The sequence below is a fragment of the Mesoplodon densirostris genome, chromosome 16 (assembly GCF_025265405.1).
Source record: "Mesoplodon densirostris isolate mMesDen1 chromosome 16, mMesDen1 primary haplotype, whole genome shotgun sequence".
In the NCBI taxonomy this organism is placed as follows: domain Eukaryota; kingdom Metazoa; phylum Chordata; class Mammalia; order Artiodactyla; family Ziphiidae; genus Mesoplodon; species Mesoplodon densirostris.
Genome location: NC_082676.1, coordinates 84,644,465 through 84,669,209, shown reverse-complemented (window position 1 = coordinate 84,669,209; position 24,745 = coordinate 84,644,465). Strand labels below are relative to the sequence as shown.

The following is a 24,745-nucleotide window of genomic DNA, read 5'->3' as shown; positions in this document are numbered from 1 at the left end:
CCACCCAGAGTGAAGCCTGGAGTCGGTGACAAGACAGTGGACAAGGGACAAAGGCAGAGAGAGCGATCACTCCCTTCCAAGTGCAGAGCTGCGGCTCCCCCGGGCGGAAGGAGGCAAGTTCTTGGCTGGGGCTCACGTGCGGGCCGAGAGCTCCGCGGGTTCTGCTGGGTCACCTGCACACGTGTTCTAATGTTCATCTGTGCGATTCAAATAGAGTTTGAGATTTAGGTAAATAGACGCAATGAAATAAAATAAAACTCCTTCCAGCTACCCACGTTCAGAACTAGCCTGATGACCGACAGCAGGGCAGGCCACCTCCTGGGACCACTCCCCTGACTGGGGCTAATCACATCACTAAAGACCCAAGGCTGCAGCCTCTGGCCTGGAGTCACGAGGACAAAGCCAGGCCTGCGAGGTCCGTGGGTTCACCTTCAGGCACAGGCGTGCGTGCCCTCCTGGCGCACTCCCCCCTCCCTGGGCACCCTCCCGTACACGCACTCCCCAGGCCCAGCTCTGCACTCGTTGCCCCCGATGCCATCCTGGGCAGCAGAGAAGGCAGAGCCGTGCCCCTGCAACCATGCTAGCCTGGATCCCATCTGGGGGCGACAGAGGCAAGGTTTACGGAGCCCACACGCTAAGCCCGCGACAGGGGCCGCTCACTCGCTCTGAAACCTGCAGAGCGAGCTGCAGACGCCACCATGGAGACGCCCCTCCCCGAAGGGTCTGAGGGTGACTCAGGGCTTTCAAAAACACAGAGGTTCAGGAAAGTTCAACCATACTTACTCTCTGCCATTTATAACAGCCGGAAGGGAGATACCACACTGAAGAAAACTTTTTACCTGAGGCTGTTAAAAACACACCAAAGGATTTAAAATGGGGCCTTCGGCTATCTGAAAAACCAGCTGCCCAAAATACCTTCCTTCTCTTTTCTGAGCCTCCAGGAAGCAGGCAAGATCTTGCTTGTTTTAAAACCATTGTTTTGGGCTTCCCTGGTGGTGCAGCAGTTAAGAATCCGCCAGCCAATGCAGGGGACACGGATTCAAGCCCTGGCCAGGGAAGATCCCACATGCCGCAGAGCAACTAAGCCAGTGCGCCACAACTACTGAGCCTGCGCTCTAGAGCCCGTGAGTCACAACTACTGAAGTCCATGCGCCTAGAGCCCGTGCTCTGCAACAAGATAAGCCACCTCAATGAGCAGCCTGCGCGCAGCAACGAAGACCCTACACAGTTATAAATCAATCAATCAATTAATTTAAAAAATTTTTAAAAAGCACTGTTTTGTTTAGAGAGAAAATACTATAAAGAAAGCGCAAAGGAGAGCACAGGGGCCTCCCACCATACCCCACCGCCCAGCGGCTCTAGCAGCCCCTCCCCCGTAGCGCGCACACTCTCCTGCTGTGCTGAGCATATTCTTTCTAGACACGTCTCAAAATATCGACAACCTGAGTCAGGTGTGGTGAATTTCCTTCCAGTCCTCAGGGTGTGTCCACTCCATCCCCAAAGCAACAAAACACCCAGCGACCACCTCCTCCCATGGTCCCGCCCGGCCAGCAGGGCGCCACACCTGCCTGGCCACTTCCCTAGGGGACGCAACTCAGGGAGCCCTTTAACTATCATATGGATAAACATCATTTAATACAGCATGATCACAACTGTGCTTTGAGGTGTTTCTTCAGAATCAGTTCCAGAAATAGGGTCACTGGGTCAAAATGCATGAAGACTTTTACACTTGAAAAGGCAGGCCTACAAAGGACCCGGGCAGCCCTTCAGGGCCACAGCGAGCAGCCCAGCCGGCTGAGCCACCTGCCCCAACGGGCCGCGAGAACGCTGCTGCGGAGCTACCAGAGGGAAGGGGGAGGGGGAGGGACCGCCCGCCTCACGCCTGCCTGGGACCGGCGTGGAGAAGCAGAGAACTGGCCTGGCCAGGAGGGCTGGGCTCCAACTCGCCACAGACGCAGGCAGACGGCACGGCAGCCGCAGCCCCCAGGACCTCAGGCCCGGCCGCTGCACGGAAGACATGGAAAGGGGTGTCCTGCACAGTCACCACGCTGGCAGCAGCTCTGAACCCGACGCCCCCCGAGTGCGTGAAGGGGGCCCCGGGGACCTCAGTCTCTGCACCTGGTCCTGCAGGTGCCGCAGAGCTGGAAGGGCTCTGGGAGGGGCCGGCTGGGGACACAGCCTGGAAGCAGCACCAGCTCAATCATCTAAGATCTGAACACCTGCTGGGTTTGTTTCTTTGCCTGAGAAATTAGAAAAAAAATTAAAAGTTGACAGCCTCTTCCTCTGCAAATAAAGGTCTTATAGAAAAGCCAAAGTCAGAAGATATTTTATAAAAGCCACTCACACTATAACAACTATCTTCAAGAAGCACAGAGGTGGGCGGTGGCCAAGAATAAAACATCCATCAAAGGTTCACAGAACTCAGATGATGCTCTGGGCAGGCGTGTGGGGTGCGCCCTTCTCAGCTCCCCACCAAACTTGCTGGGACCCACAGGGCACCTCGGAGCAGCCTGGAATCTGCCCTCGCGCAGAGGAAGGAGGCGGGAGAGACCCTCGGTGTCAGCTGTCATGGTCCGACGCGGCCCCCAGGTCCCATGTGGGACAGGATTGTAAACCCACGGGCCTGACCCCTGGAGCCCCTGGAGCCCGTAACTCCAGTGCGAGGCTCTGTCACCAGAAAGGCCTGAAGGACAAAAGTCAGGACAAAACAGAATACAGAGGAGCAGGTTTGGGACGTCCCCAGGGCTCCCCGCCCCCAACCAAAGACGCTGTCAGGGCCTCTCCCCAGGAACATAGATTTCTCGTATCCTTCCAGAAACACTTTATGCACATGCCAGCAGAGAAACAGATTACGCCCCTGCTTTTGTTTGAGACACACTTTGAAAGATTCCCTTTGGTGACTCCAAGTGCTTCCTCGTTCTTTTATCAGCTGCATTTCATTCCATCAACTGGAGGCATCATAATTTATTTCCCAGTCTCCTACCGATGGACACTTGGGTTGTTTTCAATCTTTTGATAAATCGAACAGCACCGCCATAAAGAGCTCTATGCAAACCCCATGGATAAGCCCGTCCGTGGAACCGAAGCCTAAAGGCGGGAGCTTAGTTGGATCAGGGGTGTGCGTTCCGATCCACAGAGGTGGCCCACCTACCTTGGGCCACGGGCTGGTCTCCTCCCTCTACTAACACCAGCAGGCTTTGCCTGAGGGGGTGGAAAACGTTATACCGAAGTGCACCCCGGGCAATGAAGCCCCATGGGACCAGCACCCAGCACGAGACACAGCAGCCACGCCCCAGAAGCCCTGGGCCCCCCGGGCAGTCACCTCCTCGACCCCTACCAGAGCGGACCACTGCCTGCTTTTGAACTATCCAGAAACAGAGCTGTTCTCGCTGAAATTTAGTTCCTGTTTTTCTCACGGGGGAGGCTGGGTGCTTTCTCTTAGTTAAGAATCATCTGCATCCCCTGTCCTGTGCCCTCAGACCCCTGCCTGGTTTGAACGGTGCTACTGGTCCTGTCCTCACTGCTGGGCAGGCAGGAGGCCAGTACAATCCGACCTCTGGCAGGGACAGGACCTGCAGATCATTCTCCTAGTTTGTCATTTTCTGTAAATGATTTTTAAAAACACGCAAAGATATTCAACTTCATTCACAAAAAATATGAGTTGAAAACCACAGTAAGTGTCAACAGACAAAAGGACAAACAAAATAAATATGACCTATCCATACACTGGAATCTCACTCGGCCTTAAAAGGAATTCTTTTTTTTTGCGGTACGCGGGCCTCTCACTGTTGTGGCCTCTCCCGTTGCGGAGCACAGGCTCTGGACGCGCAGGCTCAGCGGCCATGGCTCACGGGCCCAGCCACTCCGCAGCATGTGGGATCCTCCTGGACCGGGGCACGAACCCATGTCCCCTGCATCGGCAGGCGGACTCCCAACCACTGCGCCACCAGGGAAGCCCAAGGAAGGGAATTCTGACACGTGCTACAACATGGATGAACCTCGAGGATATTATGCTAAGTGGAATAAAGCAGACATCAATGGACAAATACTGTAGGATTCTGCTTCTGTGAGGTACCTACAGGGGTCAAGGTCATAGACAGAGAGCAGAACGGTGCTTAGCAGGAGTTGGGGGAAAGGGGAGAAGGGGGGTGTTGTTTAACGCATATGGAGTTGCTGTTTGGGACGATAAAAAGGTTTTGGGTACAGACTGTGGTGACAGGTACACCACAGCACTAATGCCACTGAACTGTACACTTACAAATGGCTAAGATGGTAACTAGTATGTTATAGGTGTTTTAGCACAATAAAAAATTTAAAAGAAAGGAACAGAATCTGCCTTCAGAGAAATGGAGAGATGCCCAGCACTCAGAACTACCCTGGTGACCTGGCACCGCACGTCGCCCGCCCTCACCTCCCACGGGGCTGATGCTGCCAGCTGGGGACTCATGCCAGTCTTCCGCAGCCCAAGGCCAGGAACACCAGGCATCACTGTCCCCAGACCTTCGCTGGAATCAATCCTCCAAGAGACCCCTAAGAAAAGGGAGGTGTGTGAACCACGGCAGAGACAGGACGACAGAACAGAGCTGCGTTTCTCGTCCTAGAAAAGACAGCCACTCTACGTTGTCCTCGAGGGAGGGACCCTCAGGAGTGCGAAGCACGGCCTGGCGACCAGTAGGTCCCCAGGGACGTTCCGTGCTGTTGCAGCGTGAACAGCAGCCGGAGCCCGGAACCTGACCGCAGACCGAAGCCTTGGGTCCGGCCCCAGCTCCCTGCTCAAGGCCACGGTGATTCTGGCCCCAGAGACCTCACCTGGAAAATGAGGGGCTCCAGTGACGACGGAAGAATTCCTGTTCTAGAGAACTACTCGGTGGTGGGAAGAGGCCGCGTGCCCGGCAGCAGGCGCAGCCACCGCCCTCACCCCCCACCTCGGTGGCCTGGGCAGCCCTGGCCACAGGAGATTCTAAGCAGTGAACATCTTCCACACTGATCAGTCACCGGGGCTGCAGACGCACCCCTGACGTGCCCCGCTGGCTGCTGCGCTGGGGCCCACGGCGCGCGGCCGGAGCCCTGCCAGCTCCCAGACCAGCCTCTTGGGTGCCCACGGCAAATGGAGCCAGAACTCGCCGGCCAGCGAGCTCTGCGTCAAGGCCAAGGATTCCCCCAGTTGAGCCTGCAGCAGTGAAACCCTGCTGGCCTGTTAGTTTTCGCGACACTCCCAGATCACCATTCCAGGCAGGAAGGACAAACGGACCCCAGAGACCCGTCCCGCGCGGCAGTGAGCTGAGGATCCAACGTGGGGTCCCACTGCCCCTTTAACGCAATTACGGTGGCGGAACAGCACGCTAACTCTGTATTTTAGAATCCACTTTCCATTCTGAAGCTCGCAGTGTGCCCCAGACTTAAACAATGTATCTGTAAACTTCCCTGGTTCTACACTTGCGTACAGAACACAAACACAGAGGGGCGGGAAGCGCTGCATCTGGGCGAGAGGCCCTGGAGCCCAGGCGCCCACCAGCACGGCTGCCTGTGTCTGCTCAGGTCGGGGCCGCTGCCTCTTGGCCTCGTGGGCCCACGTTCCTCGCAGTCCAGGGGGACGGGAGGAATTTCCACATGGGCTCCAGAGACGTGACCCCGTCCAGTGGGATGCTGGGCCTAGGGGGACGGAGGACCTAGCCCGCTCCTGCCCCAGGGTTGGGGTCCTCCCGATGCTCCTGAGAAAGGGGGCTGCGGCCCGTCAACACGTGTGGCCTGGAGCGGACGAGACCCCCGAGGGCACGGCCCGGGAAGGCCCCGCCTTGTGGGAAAGCGCTCAGCCGCCTCAGAACCAGCGCGTCCTCACCCGGGATGGCTCGGCTCAGACAGGGACACGTCAGGGTGAGAGCCTTTTCCGCCCCACCATCCTGCTTCCTCGAAGTAAGCGCCTCTGCCCCTCGGACCGGGCACTGTGGGTTATTACAGGAGGTGGCAGAGGGTGGCAGAACGGCCACACTGGCCTCCAACGCCTGCTGGGCCATTTATCCTCGGGACGGGACGACCAGGACGCCCCCAAACCTCACAGTGCTGGGCTGCCTCTTTTGTCAAGGGGGGAGAAGGCACCGCCACCAGGCGATTGTAGGGGACCCCGAGCAACGCCACCAAGGCGGGCGTACACAGTCGGCAGCGAGCCACCACCAGGAGACAGCGGCGCCGGGAAGCAGGGACAATGGCTGCTGGTTTACAGACAGGACACTGGGCTCAGAGAGGGAGGTGATGAGGTCAAAGTCACACAGCAATGAGGCCAGGAGGTGAGCACGACATGGGATCTGAGGGTGCGGGGGGGGGGGTCTGACCTCAGCGGGACACCACGTGTCACCCCGCGTACTAACAAAAGAGAAGCAAGTGAGGACACCACCCTCACCCAGGCCAGAGTTCACGAGGCCTCGAAGGGAACTTTCAGGAATGTGAGAGTCAAAGGAAATCGAGAAAGCTCTGAAATCCCTGGGAAGGGCGCCCCACCCACTGCATGTCTGGGAGAAAGTGGACAGCAGAGGCGTGGCTGGGTGCACAGCACGGAGACGCCCAGGGCACCCCCGCGACGGGCCACAGGGCCCCTCGGTGGGTCAGGTAGTACTGACTTGGCCAGGAAGGGCGACTCAGGGTTTCTAGGAGAGACAGGAAGTGAAACAGACAGAGAAGCTGGCTCTGCTCACTGGGCAGGGTGTCCCCGAGGCCAGGTGGTCCGGGGAGCCCAATGGGAATCCAGTGAACTCAGGGTGTTCCCAGGGCAGGAGCAGGGAGGGAGGCCGGCAGGAGAGCTGCTCCCCGGAGCAGCCACAAGGCGTCGCTGCTCTCAGCGGCACTGGCCCAAACGAAGTCCAGCCTGGCGCTGGGGCCACCAGAAGGGCCCAAGGTGAGGGAAGATGCAAAAGAAAGCCGCTCCAAAACCTTGCAGAGGCTGCCTGCCACCAGACATCCGAGAAAGGCCCAGAGGCTTACGTTTCAAACTTGAAAGAGCAAAGTCAAGCTCCAGAAGATAAAAGAAGAGAACGACTGCTGATCAGGACGCCGCTGTACACACAGCACTCCCACGTGGGCCTGCGGTGAACTCACCTCACAAGGGAGGAAACCGAGGCAGCCCATCCGAGGCCACCGCCACCTGAGAGGTCCTGGCGGTGCAGGGACCCAGAGCTGCAGGTCTCGGTGCCAAACCCACAGAGGGCACGACGACAAGAAGAAACAACTGCTGACGACCACTGGCTGAGACGTATCTCCATGTGGGGCAGGCATGGGAACCGGAACGAGTGCTGACCGGGGAGAGGCAACACCTTCCTAGGGACAGGACTGCAGACACAGCACCAGCCCCGCTGGCTGAGTCACAGGAAACAGGGGGGCCCCTCAATGTCACACAGGTGAGCGGGCAGGCGCCTCAATAATCCTCTGAGCTTGAGGCAGGGAAAAGGGTGAGAAGAAAGAAACGCATCAGAAAAAGGGACAACAGGGGCTTCCCTGGTAGCGCAGTGGTTAAGAATCCGCCTGCCGGGCTTCCCTGGTGGTCCAGTGGTTGAGAGTCCGCCTGCCAATGCAGGGGATGCAGGTTTGTGCCCCGGTCCGGGAAGATCCCACATGCCGCGGAGTGGCTGGGCCCGTGAGCCATGGCCGCTGAGCCTGCGCGTCCGGAGCCTGTGCTCCGCAACGGGAGAGGCCACAGCAGTGAGAGGCCCGCGTACCGCAAAAAAAAAAAAAAAAAAAAAAGAATCCGCCTGCCAATGCAGGGGATACGGGTTCGAGCCCCAGTCCAGGAAGATCCCACATGCTGTGAAGCAGCTAAGCTCGTGCACCACAGCTACTGAGCCTGCGCTCTAGAGCCCGCGAGCCACAACTACTGAAGTCCACGTGCCTAGAGCCCGTGCTCCACAAGAGAAGCCACCGCAATGAGAAGCCCACGCACCGCAACGAAGAACAGCCCCCGCTCGCCGCAACTAGAGAAAGCCCGTGTGCAGCAACAAAGATCCAATGCAGCCAAAAATAAATGAATAAATAAATTTATTTTTTTAAAAAAGAAAGAAAAAGTGACAACTCCAGCCTCTCCTTTTCATGTGCCCTGGGGGTGGAATGCGGGCCTGCTGTGAAGCACCGGAAGCGCCAGGCAGGCCAGTTACCGTGAGCCACGGCACCACCTGCTGGGTGCCTCGCAGAAAAGCAGCTGGGACCCCACTGCGCCGCAGCAAAGGCCTGAAGGGGACACAAACGCTGTCCTTCCAGCGCTGGGGTCCTGCTGCACCATCACCGGCCTCTCAGAGCCTCACTTTCCCCACCTGAATGCTGGGGCTTAGGGCGTGTAGCTCAAAGGGCTTTTGGAGGTGAGAACAACACAGACAGTACACAGTACCGGCACCAAGGGAGCACTGGTGAAGAGGCACTAGCGTGGCCCCTGGCATCCAGGACAGGGCCCAGAGCAGGAGCTGGAAGAATGTTGGCTGGAGGAGCCCACATAGGGGGCCACGCTCCAACATGCACAGGGCTCCCAGCACCTCAGCCAGCACCAGGCGCTCAGCGGGTCCCCGCCACGGCCCAGGCCTGTGCCAGGGCTGGGACACAGGGGACAGAGGGGCTGGCACAGCTTCCGCCCAGGAAGTCCACTTAACCAATGCCAGCCTCAGGCCTGGTCTCAAATACCGTGCACCGAGGACCCAGAAGGAAAAAAGAGCTGCACGCTGGCCCTCAAAAAACTCAGTATCTGGGCTTCCCTGGTGGCGCAGTGGTTGGGAGTCCGCCTGCCGATGCAGGGGACACGGGTTCGTGCCCCGGTCCGGGAGGATCCCACATGCCGCGGAGTGGCTGGCCCCGTGAGCCATGGCCGCTGAGCCTGCGCGTCCAGAGCCTGTGCTCCGAGCGGGAGAGGCCACAACAGTGAGAGGCCCACGTACCGCAAAAAACAACAACAAAAACTCATTATCTAAAGGGAGATGCAAAGAACGCAATCATTTTGGGGGGAGGAAAGGGGCAGGTGTGTGCTGTCTGAGAGGCCAGAGGAGGGAGCTCCCAGCCCAGCGAGAGGCTGCACTTACGTGGGCTCCGAAGACAGGCCCCAAGGACAGGAGCAGCTGCAGGCAGGGACCTCGTGAGCAGAACCAAGAGTGAGCACAAGACTCCCAGGGCAGGGGCCCCCTCCTAGTGCCAAGTCCGATCAACTGGCCTGGAGCCCTGTGTTGAGATGGATTCTGAGGATCAGAAGGATAGAGCAGCCTCATCAGCCAACAACGCCCGTGAGGGATGCTCCCACCCTCTCCATCACAAGCACAACTCTTCTGAACTGCCTGGTGACCTTGGATGTCCTCCACTTTGGAGAAGGCTCCTGTGTGTACACACACAGTGGGAAAACCAGCAATGCCCAAAGCTGGTCCCCCCACTGCATGAAGTCACCCCTCAAGGCCGAGAAGTGACCGAATCCTACACGGGTCTCGGAGCCCCCGGAGCAGAACTCATCCACCAGGGAGGTGTCAGCTCCCAGGAGAGGAGCCCCCGTGAATGTGACCTGCGGCAGGTTTGCGAGGGTGAGGAGGATCAGTGCTCCTCCCGGCTGCTTCGAGGGCGGAGGCAGGCAGAGCAACCATGACGTCACGATCGCCACACCCGAGAAAAGCAGGCTCCCGCTCCTCACACACCCATCGCCAGCCCAGTGGGCAGAGAGCAGGAGGGAGAGAGCGTTGGGTGGAGCGGCCACACCACCTGCCCGGCACCCTGTTTTCCAAACAGCTACCATCTGCCCCAGAGTCCACGTGCCTGGGCGCCGTACAGCCTGTATCCCATTTAGCCCACCAGCTAAATTTAGCATCAGCTCCATCGCAGAAAATGGGGACACTGAGGGGTGGATACACGACGGTGAGCGGTGAGCGGGCCCCTTCCCCAGGTTCCCCAGCCGGGAAAACCCAGGCCGAAATGAAGGAAAGTCAAGAGTACACAGTGAGCTGTGTCGGCCAGACCAGAATCACCACAACGTCCTGTAATGGATACCAAACGGCATAAAAAATAACTATGTGCAGCTTTATTTAATGACACAAAAGACACCCATGACGCAGTGTTAACTCAAAAAAATTAGAGCACAAAGCCATACGGTAACTCCAGCCTGGATCTGCTGGCCATGCTGGCTGGTGGAGCCAAGGGGAACTTGCACTTGAAAATAGCTTGAGGCGTAGTCTAAATTTTTCTTTTAATATTTAGTTAGTTAGTTAGTTAGTTAGTTGCGGCATGCGAACTCCTAGTTGCGGCATGTGGGATCCAGCTCCCCGACCAGGGATCGAACCCAGGCCACCTACACTGGGAGCGCGGAGTCTCAGCCACTGGACCACCAGGGAAGTCCCTGAACTTTTAGAGATATTATCAACACCAGGGAGGGGAAAACCTTAGCTAGGATTCCTCCTGGGACACTCAACAGGAAACCACAAGGACAGGGGACCACCACGAGGACTGTCCGGCAGGGTGGCCGGAGCCCTGTGACTCCGGAGACCCCCTGGCGATGGTGCTTCTGTAATTCTGTGACCAGCTGGGCCTCCTCGTGGTCATGTCCCGCCACCCGAGGGACACGGAAAGCTGCAACGCTCTAGGCCGTGCCTCAACGAGGCGGCCACCCTCAGCGCTCCGCCAGGGACGCTGCTGACATGGGCGGATTTCCGCTCCAGAGGCTCTAAGCGCTTCACGCCCCTAGCGACCTGCTCAGGTCACATCCCCCCCAGGAAGTGCCGCTCCAGGCCTGCACTCCAATCCTGGGCACTTATCTAAGTTCTAGCTGGACCAACCATCAAACTCCAGGACCCACTAGGGGAAGCCGGGGCCCGGTGTGCGGGCAGCAGCAGGTGCAAGGTCACACGCCTTCCGCAAAGGCCCCTGGCGGAGGGCCAAGGGCGGGGAGCGCTGCCCCGGAAGGAGGGAAAATTGCTTTAAACCCTCTGCCTTTTAATCCCCACAACCACCCGAGCAACTGCTGCCCTACATGCAAACAAAGCGCGGAGACACAGGCAACTCAGAGTTACACCTGCCTCCGTTCACAGAAACAAAGCGGAATAAAGGCCCCATTGTGAACGTGCTCAACGCCACTGAACTGCACTCCTTGAAACGTCTAAAATAATAAACTTTAGATGATGTGTATTAAAAGGTCTTTAAAACATACCATCACCTCTTATTAAGAAAAAAAAGACCTTGGCATCTCAAAGGACGTCAGCAGAGCTGGCCAGCGGGCGCACGGCCATCAGCCCTCACGATGGTTGACTCCAGATGAGTCATCTGAGGTCAACCTGAGACAGAGGTTTAAGTGACCTGATGTCAGGGAACTGAAGTCAATTTTCTGAGACTGAAGTTCCACCCCCTCCCCGACTTCTCCAGTGTGAGTTGGAAGGCTCAGAAATCCCAGGGCCTCTGCACTTGACAGTAGCGGCCCTCACTCAAGCCGCCTTGGACCAGGAGCACTTCCAGAGCACTGCAGAGGCACACAGGTGAGGGAAGTCATAGAACACGGGGCAGCCCGCCCAAGTGGACCCTGCGGACACCACCTCCCTTAACTGCCTCCCTACAAACCTCAGGCAAAGCCAAGTCACCACCTCCTGCTGGACAGACAGTAAATACTCACTTGACCAAAGGTATCTGGCCACTTGCTCAGTGAACACCCAGCGGGACCTGCGTTTACAGGAAGTCTTTGAACCTTCTGCACACGCAGCAGTCAAGTTCGCGTCTGGCAGTCGCCGGGGAGATTCCCCGTAGCTACCACTCAAAGCCCACGGAGCTGGATTTTGCACACAAACCAAGAGGCTTTGCTACCTCGGTTCTCAGACCAAGGTACAGGACAAGGGGCAGATTTAAGAGGAAGTTTAGGGTGTAAGGGGGCCAGTGCGGGATGTCATTAAACCCCCAGCCGTAACCTGAATCAACCGTGAACACAGTGGGCAGGGAAAGCCGGGAGGACAGAAGCAGCCTCAGGACTCGAGGCCGGGGGCCCAGGACAGGTGCCAGCACAGGTGGCCGTAGCACAGGCTCGCTGGTCCCAAGTCCTCCACCCCCTCCCGAAAGGAACCCCACAGTAGAGTCCCCAAGGGATGTGAAGAGATGATCACAAACGAGGAGACAGAGACGATACCGGGCAATTAGCACATCAAACGATGCTCCTTGGAAACAGACGCGACGCAAGCTCACACGGCAGGACACGCTCACCCAGTAGCCCCGGAAGGACGTGGGCCAAGAACTCTCACACCCACAGGGAAGCCGGGCTGAGGAGAACCGTCCTGGAGAGCAAGCAACTGGGCAATCTCCCGAACACACCCCGCGATGCCGCTTCTAGGGGCCTGCGCAGCTGCACCCAGGAAAGCCCGCACGAGGATATTCACTAGAGCAGAGAAACAAAACAACCAGGATCTCCCTCAAAAGAACAGACACACAGCGTGACGAATCCGCTTGGGGGGCTGCCACACACAGCATTTAGCAGGAACACGCTAGCTCCACGGGAGCCACGCATGGCAGGTCTCAAAACAACGTTGGGTGGACAACACGGGCTGCACCCCCAGATGCAACGTTACACATTCAGGGGCGCTGGGAACACAGGGAAACAAAACACTGTGCTTCTCATGGACACTTGGATGGATTTCTAAAATTTAAAAAGTGAACTCATACCGGAGGTTCAGAGAGCCAAAGTGGCTTTATTTTCATCAATATATGATGATCCTTTATTTCTATCTTTTAAGTCTCTCAAATGTCAAAAGCAATACAGAAAAAGCCAGTCGCAAAGGACAAACGCTATATGGTTATACTTATAGGAGGTCCCTGGAGTAGAGATAGGAACTAGAAGGGTGGGCGCCAGGGGCTGGGGGAGGGGGAGGGGGGTTAATGTTTAATGGGGACAGAGTTTCAGTCCGGAATATGGTGAAAACACTTAAAATGGAAAAAAACAAAACAGTTAAAATGGTAAATTTTGTTATGCGTACTTTACCGAATTTTTTTTTAATGCAGAGCTGTAAAAAGAATGAGCAAGAGCTGGATGAACTGAGAATGAGCGATTTCCAAGATATATTATTAAGTGAAAAAGCAAATTGAGTATAAGAAAGAAGGAGATCGGGAAAACATTTGTGTACCTGCTAATCCTAAAAAGAAACCTAGGAAGGGTAACTGAGAACCGGGAACACTTGTCTCTGGGTACGGGGCCGGGGGCGGGGGGAGGGACAATGCAGGGGGGTGGGAACAGGAGGAGGCTGAGGGGCGGCCCTCACACAGAGCTCTGACCCTCCGACTTCAGTAAGGCTTCGAACACCAGAAAAACAAGGCAGCAAGCCACGCAGGACGTGGGGTGAACACAAAGTGGAATCCGAGGCAGTGGGAGCGAGGGACATGGCCAGGCTGAGGGAGACGGGAAGAGGCCGGCCCCAGGTCACTCGAAGACGGTGTGTGATGGGGCGACCTGGGTGCCACCCCCCAGGAGCAGTGCAGCTGCCCCACGCACACACCGGGGGGGACGGGACAAATCAGCAAACACAGCTCAGGGAACGGAGAGCCAGGCCATGTGCTGCTGAAGGGACAGGCTTTGAGGAAAGAAGGAGGCAAAGTGTGATGCGCCCTGTGACGCAGGGTTGGAATCAGAGGCGCAGGATGAACGCGCTGTTTTCAACAGAAACGCGGACACCTGGCCAGTGCCCTCCAAGTGTCAAGGTCACGGAAGCCAGGGCAAGGCTGCGCCTGTCACAGCCTAGAAGGCCGAGGAGACCAGGCATGGAGAGGGCTCTGAAGCGAGTCCTGCACAGAACAAGGACGAGACGGGGAAACGGGCGGGATGCCGAGGGCCGCAGGTGACGGGCGGCACCACACGCATTCCCGCCTCTGACGACTGTGCCAGGGGACACGCGGGGGCTGGCTGGTGAAGAGCGTCCTGTCACGCTCGAGGGAGAGGGGGCTCCCACTACGCAGAAAGCTGAGCCCGGGGCAGAGAGAAGGCCGGGGGAGGGGGTTCACTCCATCACCGCCCAGCACTGTCTACCTCCGAGAAACAACCTCTGGGCCCCCGGGGAAGCCAAGGGGGGAACGGCGCCCGAGCCCGCGCGAGGCACACTCACCTGCGGACGAGGGACTGCTGCAGGCTCCGGCACGTGCTGAGCGACTCGCCAGTGAACAGGTGGCACACGACCACGTGCAGGCAGCGCGCCATGAAGGCCAGCACGGCCTCGGGCTGCAGGGTGCCACTGCGGGACACCAGGCACAGGCGCTGCAACGCGGAGCACTGGCTCAGCGCCTGGAAGAACTGGGCGTTGGCGCTGAAGTAGGGCTGCTCCAGCCTGCAGGGAGAGAGGACGCACGGCGTGAGATCGCGGACGTGGACGCACGCCGAGCGGGGCTCCTGGTCCAGGGCCCAGACCGGCCGTCCCCAGGCCCATCCACACCACAGCCCCCAGGGGCGTCGGGTGAGGACTCAGACCCCTGGGGTCCCCCTTGGTGATCCTGATCTGGGGAGACCCTCCAGGCCCGATGCAACCAGGTGCCCACAGACCCAGTCAAGTTGCTTCGTTCGCTGCTCTGACTGTTCGGTGCACCTACAGACCCAGAAGAGCGCGTGGCAATTGAATCGTGTCCCCCAAAAGATCTTTGCATTCCTAACCCTTGGTACCTGCACGCGTGGCCTTATTTGGAAGCAGGGTCTTTGCAGACTGAGTTAAGATGAAGTCACATGGGACTGGGGTGGGTCCAATGACCGGTTCCTTAGACGCCTTGTGACGGCACAGCAACACAGGAACACGCAGGGAGCTCGGGGCTGGAGTGACCCGTCCACAAGCCAAGGAACACCTCGCACTGCCAGCGGCCGCCGGAAGCTAGGGGACAGGCCTGGAACAGGCCCCCACCCAGAGCTTCCAGAAGGAACCATCCTGCCGACACCTTGACCGGGGACTTCCGACCTCTTAACTATGAGAGGGTGACTCTCTGTTGTTTTAAGCCACCCGGTCGGTGGTCATTTGTCAGGGCAGCCCCAGGACACTAGCACAGAAGCCAGGGAGAGGGAGCTGGAGCATGAACAGAGCACGGAGATCGTTTCACGGTATATCACACAGAAAGACCAAGACGGCCCCATGGACAGAGGTCAAAGTGGACCGTGCTTACCCAAAATCTTCCCACAAGAACACCTATTAACCAGGGTTATCCCTGGATATCAGCACCAGACTCAGGAACCGTCCTTATTTTACAGCACTCAGCGGCACCTCAGTCCTTCTCAGACACGTACGGGCCTCACTCAACGCTTTTAAAACCGTTCTGACTGCTGCGCGGAGTCCTGGTCACCCGGCCAGAGCCGCTTCAAGGCTGGCGGCACGAGCAGGAGAGGCCAGGCAGAGATGTCCACCCAAAGCAGGCAGAAGGCACACAGGCACCGCCGCGGGCGGGAGAAGGGCTTCGCGGATGATGGAGAGCTGGGCACGTGTGTGGGAAACTGCAGTTCGGGGGCTACGTCTGAACCCGAGGGCTGAAAAGGAGGACGCTTTAAAGGGTGGCCACTGGGCACCTGGCAAGGCTCTCTCTCAAGGAGCCACGAAGGCCTCTGATGGACATCGTGCCAGCCACGTGGGGCCTCAGCCCTCCGAGCAAGCTGGCCGGCCCGGGAGGACAGTACTCTGCCAGGCTGCGCCTGAGCTGTGGGAACAGTGCCTCAGGCCGGGGTGACGCTGTCCCCTGAGGCCGGCCACCATCAAGGTCCAGGCACTGCACAAATCACTCCCTGCACAAACACGGCGTCTTGCCCGGGACCGTGGGTCTCTCTGAAGTTCTAGCAAGCTCCTAAAACTCTGGGGGGAACGCGGGTCCCTCTGGGGTATGATTCTGAAAAGCCTCACATTCTCTCCCGGTCGAGGGTTCCGGGTGCAGCAGGAAGGAAGCCCCCGGGGCAAGGCCGCTCAGGCACAAACACCAGGGAAAAGGCTCCCCAAGGGCTGCAGTGGTCAGCGATGCCTCACCCGCCGGACGCCACTGAACGAATTTCATCCCTAAAGAAACCGGGAAGAAGTCAGGGAGCCGCGAGCCGGGCCTCTCAGGGCTGTGAGCCAAGGACCCACGCCCCCTGAAGCCCCTGGGCCTAGAGAGTAAGCGAGCACATCTCGCCCATGGGTGTGAATGTTCCGAGAAGCTTATGTTTCTTAAGAAAATGTCTGAACACATTATTTGGTTCTATCTTTTTAAAAGATCCTAAGGTAAGCATACTGTGCAGACCTGAAAGTGGGAAAACTGGAGGGGGGCGAAAAGCCCTGATCCGCTAGACGTCCCTGGAGCAGTGAGGAAGCTGGACCGCGGGCGGCGGGAAGGACAGGCCTGCGGCACCTCGGTCACTAGGTGGCGATGCGGGTCTGCGCTACCTGCTGGGGATCTCAAGCAGACAGAGAGGGGAGAGACAGAGGGAGCTGCGTACTCCACGCTTTTGAACATTTTTCTTCGGCATGCCAGCCACTCCAGATTCCTCCCCCTGAAGGAAGCCCCGTCACGGGTGCTCAGGGTGGGCAGGCCTGGTGGGGTGGGCGAGGCTGGCACGTCCACACCGTGCCCCGCTCCTCTGGGCGGTGGGCTGGCAGAGCTAACCTGACACGAGTGACGGGCAGTGTCTTTGCTCAGGGCAGAGGAGGAGGGGCGCCTCTGTGACTGGCTTCGCCCTGGGGGGTTGGGCCCCAGCCTTCCAACCTCGAAGGGTCTGGCCTCCTTCGGGGTCTGGCCTCCAATGCTTGCTCTCCGAGAGGCTCTGTGGGCACAGACGGGCGCTCGGGCCGCCCCTCATCTGCCTGCCCACCTCTCAGGCGCCCCTCCGAGCAGCGCTCAGGCCTGGAGGGTGGCCCTGGCATAGCCTCCAGGGCCTGGCTCCAAGAAGCCCTCTCGCTTACGCCCAGACGCCGCCCCAGTTCCGAGGTCAGGGGCAGCCCCGGGTGACTCAGGGTGACGCTCTTCCTTCCCCTCTCCACCAGGCAGGGCTTCATCAGGTGCCCTGCTCTGCCCAGCTTGGCATCCTCCCGTTGGCGAGGTGCACCACAAATTCAGAGCCAAATCCAGAGCCTGCGAGGCCCCAGCGGGATGACGTGTTCCCGCAGGAGCGGCCCTGGCCCCAGCGGGCAAAGAGCTGCAGTTCATGGGCCTCGCTGGTGGGGACGGCGGAGGCCGACCAGGGAAGTGCGGAGCTGTCCGGGGAGGCCGCCCTGGGAGCGCTGTGACAGCCTCTGCAGTGCCTGCCCATGGCAGGCAGGCACCATCTGCTCCTTTCCCTCCACCCACCCCGGGCTCTGCTTGCCACAGAGGCAGGAATCCAGAGGAACACGGCCATTTGGCCAAGTTCTAGAAACTGGTGCTTGTTCTGAACAGGCAGTACCCAGCTCCGATGAGGTGTGGCCTCAGCAGCCACGTGCACAGAAAGCCCATCGTGAGAGGCGGTCAGGTTCTCAGGTCGGCCCACAAAACCCACACTGCTTGCACGGCCCTGCCCCGGGGGAAGCTCTGGGCCACAAGGATCACGTCCGAGGCCCTGGAAGTCACTTGGTGACCACTAAACGCCAGGTTACCCCATTTGACATCCAGCGACCCCACGAGACAGGACCTGCTCCCAGTTGCCCACAGACCAGCTGTGTCTCCTGAGCAGGTTCATTAACCTTCTGGGCCCCACTTTCCTCATCTGCAAAATGGGACAATAATATCGACACTCCCAAGGTTGTTAAAATGTCAAAGACCTGTTAGCACGGGGAGAGCACGTGGCGGCTGTGCAAATACAAGCCAATGGGGGCAGCCACAGTCTGCAGCAGTCTAAAGGGCAGTCTCTCCCTTCAGCTTCCAGAACATCCCCACCCCCGCCTCCTCTCTCCCAGACAGCTCCTGCCTGGTCTCTTCTACCAAGTCCTCATCCTCCTGACCAGTTCCTGTTGGGCGGTCTCTCCAGTCCAAGCGCCAGCTGGCGGACCTGGGAGACGGCTCCTCCTCTCTGGGGGCTGGGGGGAGGGCGGGGGGGTCCAGGCTTCTCCAGCCCACACGTGTGCAGCCTCACCCCTGCCTTCCTCTCTCGGCCGATGGCAGCCACGTCAGCTCAACGGCCCAGGCCAGAAGCCCTGGCACCGCCTGGACCCACCTAGCCTCGGCACCCATCCCATGCACCCAATCAATCAGCAGATTCCCTGTGAAGTCAGAACCTGGCTATTTCTGGCCGTGCCCCAACCCCCGCTTTCGCCTGGCTGCTCCCTGCATGTCTGACGTGCCCCTGACAGTGGCCCTGCCGCTGCCCCCAGGCCACTTTCGGCACAGCAGCATGACCTGCCCTGCTTCCATTCTGGCTGCTCCTGAGACCCCGGCACACCCATCTCGAGGCCCTGCACTCTCAGCTCTGTCCAACAGAACCTTCTGGGCAGAGGGGAGTGTCTGTATGTGCTCTGTCCAGCACAGTGGCCACCAGCACACGTGGTTACTAAGCACCTGAGACGTGGCTGATGCCACCAAGGAACTCGATGCTTGGTTTTATCTCATTTTAGTTCATGTAAATATAAGTCATCCTGTGGGTCGTGGACGCCGTACTGGCTGATGTGACTCTACCTGCCTGGTCCGCAGCACTCTTCCCCCAGGTTCTGCTTTCTAACTCATCTCCCTGAGTCCTCTGCTCAGAGCTCACCTCCTTCATGAAATGTACCCCAAATGCCACCCCTGCACCCAGGCACCCCTCGCCCTGCTCTGCTGCTTCTCCCCGGCATTGGTTACCGTCTAATACACCGTACACTTCCTTACGTTGACTGTTGGTCTGTTTTCCCCACTAGAATGTAAGCTCCCCAAGGACAAGGATCTTTGTTTTGTTCAGTGTCCTGGGTGCCTGGAACAGTGCCTGACATAAGAGGTGCTCATGTATTTGTTGAATGGATGAAGAACCATAACACGTATTATAAGTGCCAAGTCCTGTTCTAAGTGTCTTATAAGGATGAATCCCTTTGGTCTGAACAGCCCCACTTTAAAGAACAAGGACCTGGGCACAGAGAGCCCAAGGTCCACCCAGGCCTTCTGACTCTGAGGCCCCTGCCGTGGGTCCTGCCTGCCTCCACCCAAGGCTAGGGTCTATCTCCTGGACGAGGACACACAGGGACATGGGACCAGCTTGGACGCCACGCCCACTCCCCACTCCTCCAGGCACAGCAGCCCTGAAGAGGCCAAGCACAGGCCTCGTGCAGGGAACCCAGCAGCCCGGGTGAGCTGGGAGCACCTGCCGTCTCCAGGTGACCCTGTAGGCAGCAGACATTTGATATGACACTGTGGGACTTCCCTGGTGGTGCAGTGGTTAAGAATCCACCTGCCAATGCAGGGGACACGGGTTTGAGCCCTGGTCCGGGAAGATCTCACATGCCATGGTACAACTAAGCCCATGTGTCACAACTACTGAGCTTGCGCTCTAGAGCCCGCGAGCCACAACTACTGAAGCCCGCGTGCTTAGAGCCCGTGCTCCGCAACAAGAGAAGCCACCGCAATGAGAAGCCTGCACACCGCGATGAAGAGTAGCCCCCGCTCGCCGCAACTAGAAAGAAAGCCCGTGCACAGCAACAAAGACCCAATGCAGCCCTAATTAATTAATTAATTAATTAATTTAAAAATAGGATACTGTGGGGGCGTCCCTGGTGGCGCAGTGGTTAAGAGTCCGCCTGCCGATGCAGGGGATACGGGTTCGTGCCCCGGTCTGGGAGGATCCCATATGCCGCGGAGCGGCTGGGCCCGTGAGCCATGGCCGCTGGGCCTGCGCATCCGGAGCCTGTGCTCCGCAACGGGAGAGGCCACAACAGTGAGAGGCCCACATACCGCAAAAAAAGAAAAAAAAAAAAAAAAAAAAAAATAGGACACTGTGGACATGAGGGAGAAAGGACGTTGGAGAGAGAAGGCCAGCTTTCATTACCTGCCTTGAAGCACTGTGACTTTTTATTTTATCTTATTTTTATTTTTTTGGCCGCATTGCGCAGGCACGTGGGATCTTAGTTCGGACCACCGGGGAAGTCCCATGACTTTTTAAACCACGTGAATGTATGACTTGACTTTACTTTCACTGATTTCTCTTTGGATCAAACACTCCTCAATAACGAGCACGTGGCTTGACCACAGCGTGGTCAGAAAAGGCGCCAGGTTAAGAGGGTAGCAAGAAAGCCAGAACACTGAGGACAAAAATGACAGATCCAGAAACACCCTGGCTCTGAGTTCAGTTAAATTAGAACTCAAGTGCTCCCTCAGGCTCCCCGAACTAAGGGACATTCAGTTCCTGATCACGAGAATCCAACAGGGCAACAGGACAGCAGACCTGGTGGTTTTTCGTTGGTTGGACGTATTTTGTGGTCCACCTGCAGCTTCAAGTTACGCATGGCCCACTGACCACTCACTTCACAACAGTCCTTCTGGAAAGGCCACTGACGTGACAGTGAAGGCACGGGAGGGGACAAGGTGGGAGGAGGCACTGAATGGAGATGAACCAGTGAAAAGAGGGGGCTGAGAGCGATCTGGGCAAGAGGGACAGCACCGCCTGAGGTGTCAGCCCAGGCTCACTCTGTGCAGGGTGAGGGCCAGGGGCTGCGGCCAGGGCCCCTCCCCACTCACTCACAGGTGGCGCCCCGCCCCACAGGGCAGGAGGGGGCCAAGCCACGTGGAAGGCCAGGCTTGGACCCCGGGCCCCAGCCCTCACGCTGACAGGGACTGGGCGGGGGGCCCGCAGCGTGTGTTGCCCTGGGGGCAGCAGGCAGCCTGGCAGAGAAGCTCTGGGAGGCTCCAGGGCCGGGGCGGCAAAGCTCCACCTCAAATCCGGTTCATTTCCTGCCTTCTAGGGGGAGAGTGGAGGTCCGAAAAGGGCACGCTTGTCTCCGTTTTGTGTGGCTCGGGGGCCCAGGTCGAGCTCTGGACTTCGACGACCCGGGTGGACCTCAGCTCCTCCCTCAGGCGTCCGCTGCCTCTCCATGAAGCAGGAACGACGAAGCGCCCAGTGAGGGGATCAAGCCAGACAGCGCCAGAGAGCCCCCAGCCTGGTGCCCGGCCCGCAGCGAAGACACACAGTGAGTGCTCACTGGTGCGGCGATGACGACACGCGCGCGTCCCTGTGCCCCGATGCCGCCCTCACCCGGCTGCCCCACCAGCTCCAGCCTCACGGAGACCAAGCCCGGCGGCCACTCCCTCCCTCACCCGAAGCCCTCGAAGAGCTGAGGCCTGAGGCCACGACGATGTTTAGGAAACTGCAGTTTTTCAAGATCAGATCTGTAGACATTTTCAAATCTGGCTCAGGTTAACAAAGGCTGACCCTCTAAATGCCGGGCCCTCACAAGAACAGCCTTAACCCTACAGCATGAGTCGCCAGGGATCATTCCGCATCAGGGCCCGGGAAATCGCCAGTGGCCCTCCAACAACTGCCTGGGTAGGGGAAGCCCTGCCGAGGTCCGTGGGTCCCACCACCCCGCACTCTCCTGGGGCGGCCCCTCAGGTCAGCCCAGCCGTCCCACTCCGGGCACCACCACATCTCAACAGCGTGCGGCCCCCTTCTGAGCCCGCCTCTCCATCTCCCCTCCCCCGGCCTGGCCCCTCCAGTCCAGGTGGGAGGCCAGAGGGACCTCTCCAAACTGGAACCCGGACCCCTCCCTCTGCGGGCTGAAGTCCTTCAGCACCTTCGCCTCACCTGACGCCCCCGCGCCCCCCGATCAGAATCATCTGGCTTCTGAGCACGCTGCTCGTCTGTAAGCCTCTGGGGCTTCTACACACGCTGCCTTCTTTCCCGGAAAGCCTTGCGCCTGCATCTCCTGGCTGACTCCGACTCACCCTTCAAGAGTCGCAAAGCTAGGCTCCACCCCTGGCCCCCCACTTACCAGCTCCGTCATCTGGCAAGAACTGTGTCCACCTCGTGGGACGGGCACGAGGATTAATAAGATCACGTACGCAGCAGCATCCTAGAGCCCGGGCACTGAAACAGCCACAGGCAACGAGAGGACGGTGTGCCAGGCGCGGGCGGCACTGCCTCCTGCACACCCTCCCCGGGCGCCACCAACCGCCGCTTCCTGAGCCCCCGTGCCCCACCACTGCGCACAGCCCCTTGTCAGCACCCTAAGACTCTCAGCCCCCAGAGGACAGGCCTGCACCCCGCTCGCCTCAGCAGGTGCGCAGCGGGTACGCCAACATCTGCCGAGCAAAAGGCCGTGCGCCTCGCTCCCCCTCCGCGCCCCTAAGGCCTCCAAAGGGCCAGCAGAGGCCACGGAGGGACGGCCGGGTGCCCTCACCTGAGGTCCTTGAGCCGCCTGCAGTGCTTCAGCATGTCCGAGAGGGCCGACGTGTAGGCCACCTTGCCCATCGTGCCCAGGTGGGCCAGGGAGAGGGACTGGAGCTGCTGGCAGTGGAGGCCGATGCTGACCAGCCCGGAGCCTGTCAGGATGCTGGGCAGCTGGGCCAGCGTCAGGTGCCTCAGGAAGGCCAGCTGGCCGATGGCGGCCACCTCCAAGTCCCCCACGCTCTGCGCCCGGCCGCAGGGGGGGAGCGAGTTGCGGATGGCTGGCTCGTTGCGCGGCATGGCAGACGAGAAGTTGGACCCGATCAGCTCGAGGCGGTCCAGGAAGGGCACGCTCTTCAGCAGCGACCAGAACACAGAGGACGGCGGGGGGCCCGCCTGCCCAGAGAAAGGGTCGGGGCCAGACGGCACGCCGATGCGGACCTTCTTGCCGAAGCCGCGGGGCACGGCGTGTGTGGCGGGCTGGACAGGCGCGCGGTCGGCCCGCGGCGCCGAGTCAGCGACGGCGCAGACGGGCAGCGACAGGGAGCGCAGGTGGCAGAGCCGGGCCAGCAGCTGGCACAGGTGCCGGCCGGGGCCCTCGGGGCTGTGATGGTGGGCAGCCGAGAGGTTGAGGTGCCGCAGGTTGCCGCAGGCCGCCACCAGCGTCTCCAGGATGCCACTGTCGATGTCGTCCTCCGCCTTGCGCAGCAGGGAGTCGGGTGCCAGGCAGTGCGCACAGCCGCTGAGGTTCAGGCCGGCCAGGCTCCGGAGGTCCCTGCCGCCGTCAATGACGCGCCGGATCAGGTGGCCGCCGGACAGGGCACAGCGGCTGAAGCTGAAGTAGAAGGGGCTGCTGAACTTCATGTGCTGGAGGAGGGCCGAGCCGTTGAGCCAGGACTTGGGCAGCTGCAGCGCGTCCAGCGCCACGTTGCGGGCCATGGACTCCAGGAGGTTCTTGGTGGCCCCACTCTCGGCAAAGCTGCCGGGCACGGAGATGAGGAAGGCGTGCAGGTTCTCGGGCGTGCGGTCGCTGAGCACAGCCAGGTAAAGGCGCACCACCTCCTGGTTGATGTAGCCGGGGGCCAGGCGGGCGTAGAAGACGCGCAGGTGCTGGTAGCGCGGCACGTTGCTCTGGCCCACCATCAGCTGGCCCGAGAGCACGGCGCCCTCGCGCGTGCGGTCCAGGATCTCGAAGTACAGCAGCAGCTTCTCGAGGCTGGTGCAGCAGGGCACCACGCCGTACGAGGGCGTGTACAGCGTCTGCTTGAGCTCCCGCACACGGCTCAGCGTGGCCTTGCACTCACCGCTCAGCTGGCTGGCGTCGAAGCCGGGGCTCACGTCGATGGCCAGGGAGCGCAGGCACTGCAGGGCCGACAGAACCTTGGAGAGGCGCAGGGAGGTCAGGTGGCAGCCCGAGAGGTTCACCTTCACCAGGCCGCGGCAGCGGGCCACGTGCTCCACCGTGCTGCCCGACAGCCAGTAGCAGCCGGCCATGCTGAGCTGCTGGATCTCCCAGCCGATCTCCGTCACCAGCTGCTTCACCTTGTCCTCGCTGGCCTGCGGCGGGGCGGAGTGGGGAGAGAGGGGCTGCAGGCACCGGCGTCTCCTCCACCCTCACCCCCCAGACCGCGCCCACCCCCGTGACAGCCGCGGGGGGCCCGGCAGAGGCCCCGCTCCAGCTGAGGAGGGACAGTGAGCGCAGGGCTGGCGCCTCGTCCCTCCCCGCACGCTTACCTTCCACCGACAGTCAGGAGCCTCGGCCAGGTGGGAATGGAAAATGAGGCAGCCCCTGTGGAAGAGTCTGGTGGCTCCTCCAAAAGCGAAACAGAGCTACCACGTGACCCCCCATTCCACAGCCAGGTGTGCACCCAAGGGGACTGAAAGCGGGGACTCGGACTCCTGCACACCCATGTGCACGGAGAACCGTTCACAACAACCGGAAGGTGGCAACAACCCAGCCGTCCATCGACGGATGAACAGATAAAGGCAATGGGGTCCATCCATGCAGTGGAATTCTACTCGGCAGGGAGAGGAAGGAGATCCTGATGCTGCGACAGCATGAGTGAACCCTGAGGACACGATGCCCAAAGAAGCCAGTCAGAAAGATCACATGTTGTATGATCCCACTTATATGAAGGATCCAGAACAGGCAAAACCAGAAAGAGAAAGTAGAATAGAGGTTACCAGAGGCCTGGGCAAAGGGGAAATGGGAGCTATTGCTTAATAGTTCCAGAGTTTCTGTTTAAGGCGATAAGAAAGTTTCGGAAAGAGTGATGCTGGTTGCGTAACACCGTGAATGTACTTAGGGCTGACGGAACCGTACACTTAAAAGTGGTTAGGGGACTTCCCTGGTGGCGCAGTGGTTAGGAATCCGCCTGCCAGTGCAGAGGACACAGGTTAGAGCCCTGGTCCGGGAAGATCCCACATGCCGCGGAGCAACTAAGCCCGTGCGCCACAACTACTGAGCCTGCGCTCTAGAGCCCATGCACCACAACTACTGAAGCCTGCGCACCTAGAGCCTGTGCTCCGCAA

At 59.4% G+C, this 24,745-nt stretch overlaps 1 protein-coding gene across 5 annotated transcripts in view; it reads right to left on the bottom strand.

Moving 5' to 3' along the window:
• FBXL18 (F-box and leucine rich repeat protein 18) overlaps positions 1–24,745 on the bottom strand; it is a 39,273-nt gene that overhangs the window by 5,634 nt on the left and 8,894 nt on the right. For 4 of the 5 annotated variants that reach the window (XR_009530141.1, XM_060078402.1, XM_060078403.1 and 1 more), the window contains 2 exons: positions 22,227–23,770; positions 14,067–14,285 (listed from right to left, as the gene is read on the bottom strand). Coding sequence is in view for 4 of the 5 variants with exons in the window: in XM_060078402.1 (XP_059934385.1) it covers positions 14,067–14,285; positions 22,227–23,770 (1,763 nt within the window). In the remaining variant the exon portion in view is untranslated. Of the gene's footprint in view, positions 1–14,066; positions 14,286–22,226; positions 23,771–23,947; positions 24,030–24,745 lie in introns of those variants that run through there. The other variant, XM_060078405.1, reaches the window with a different exon arrangement.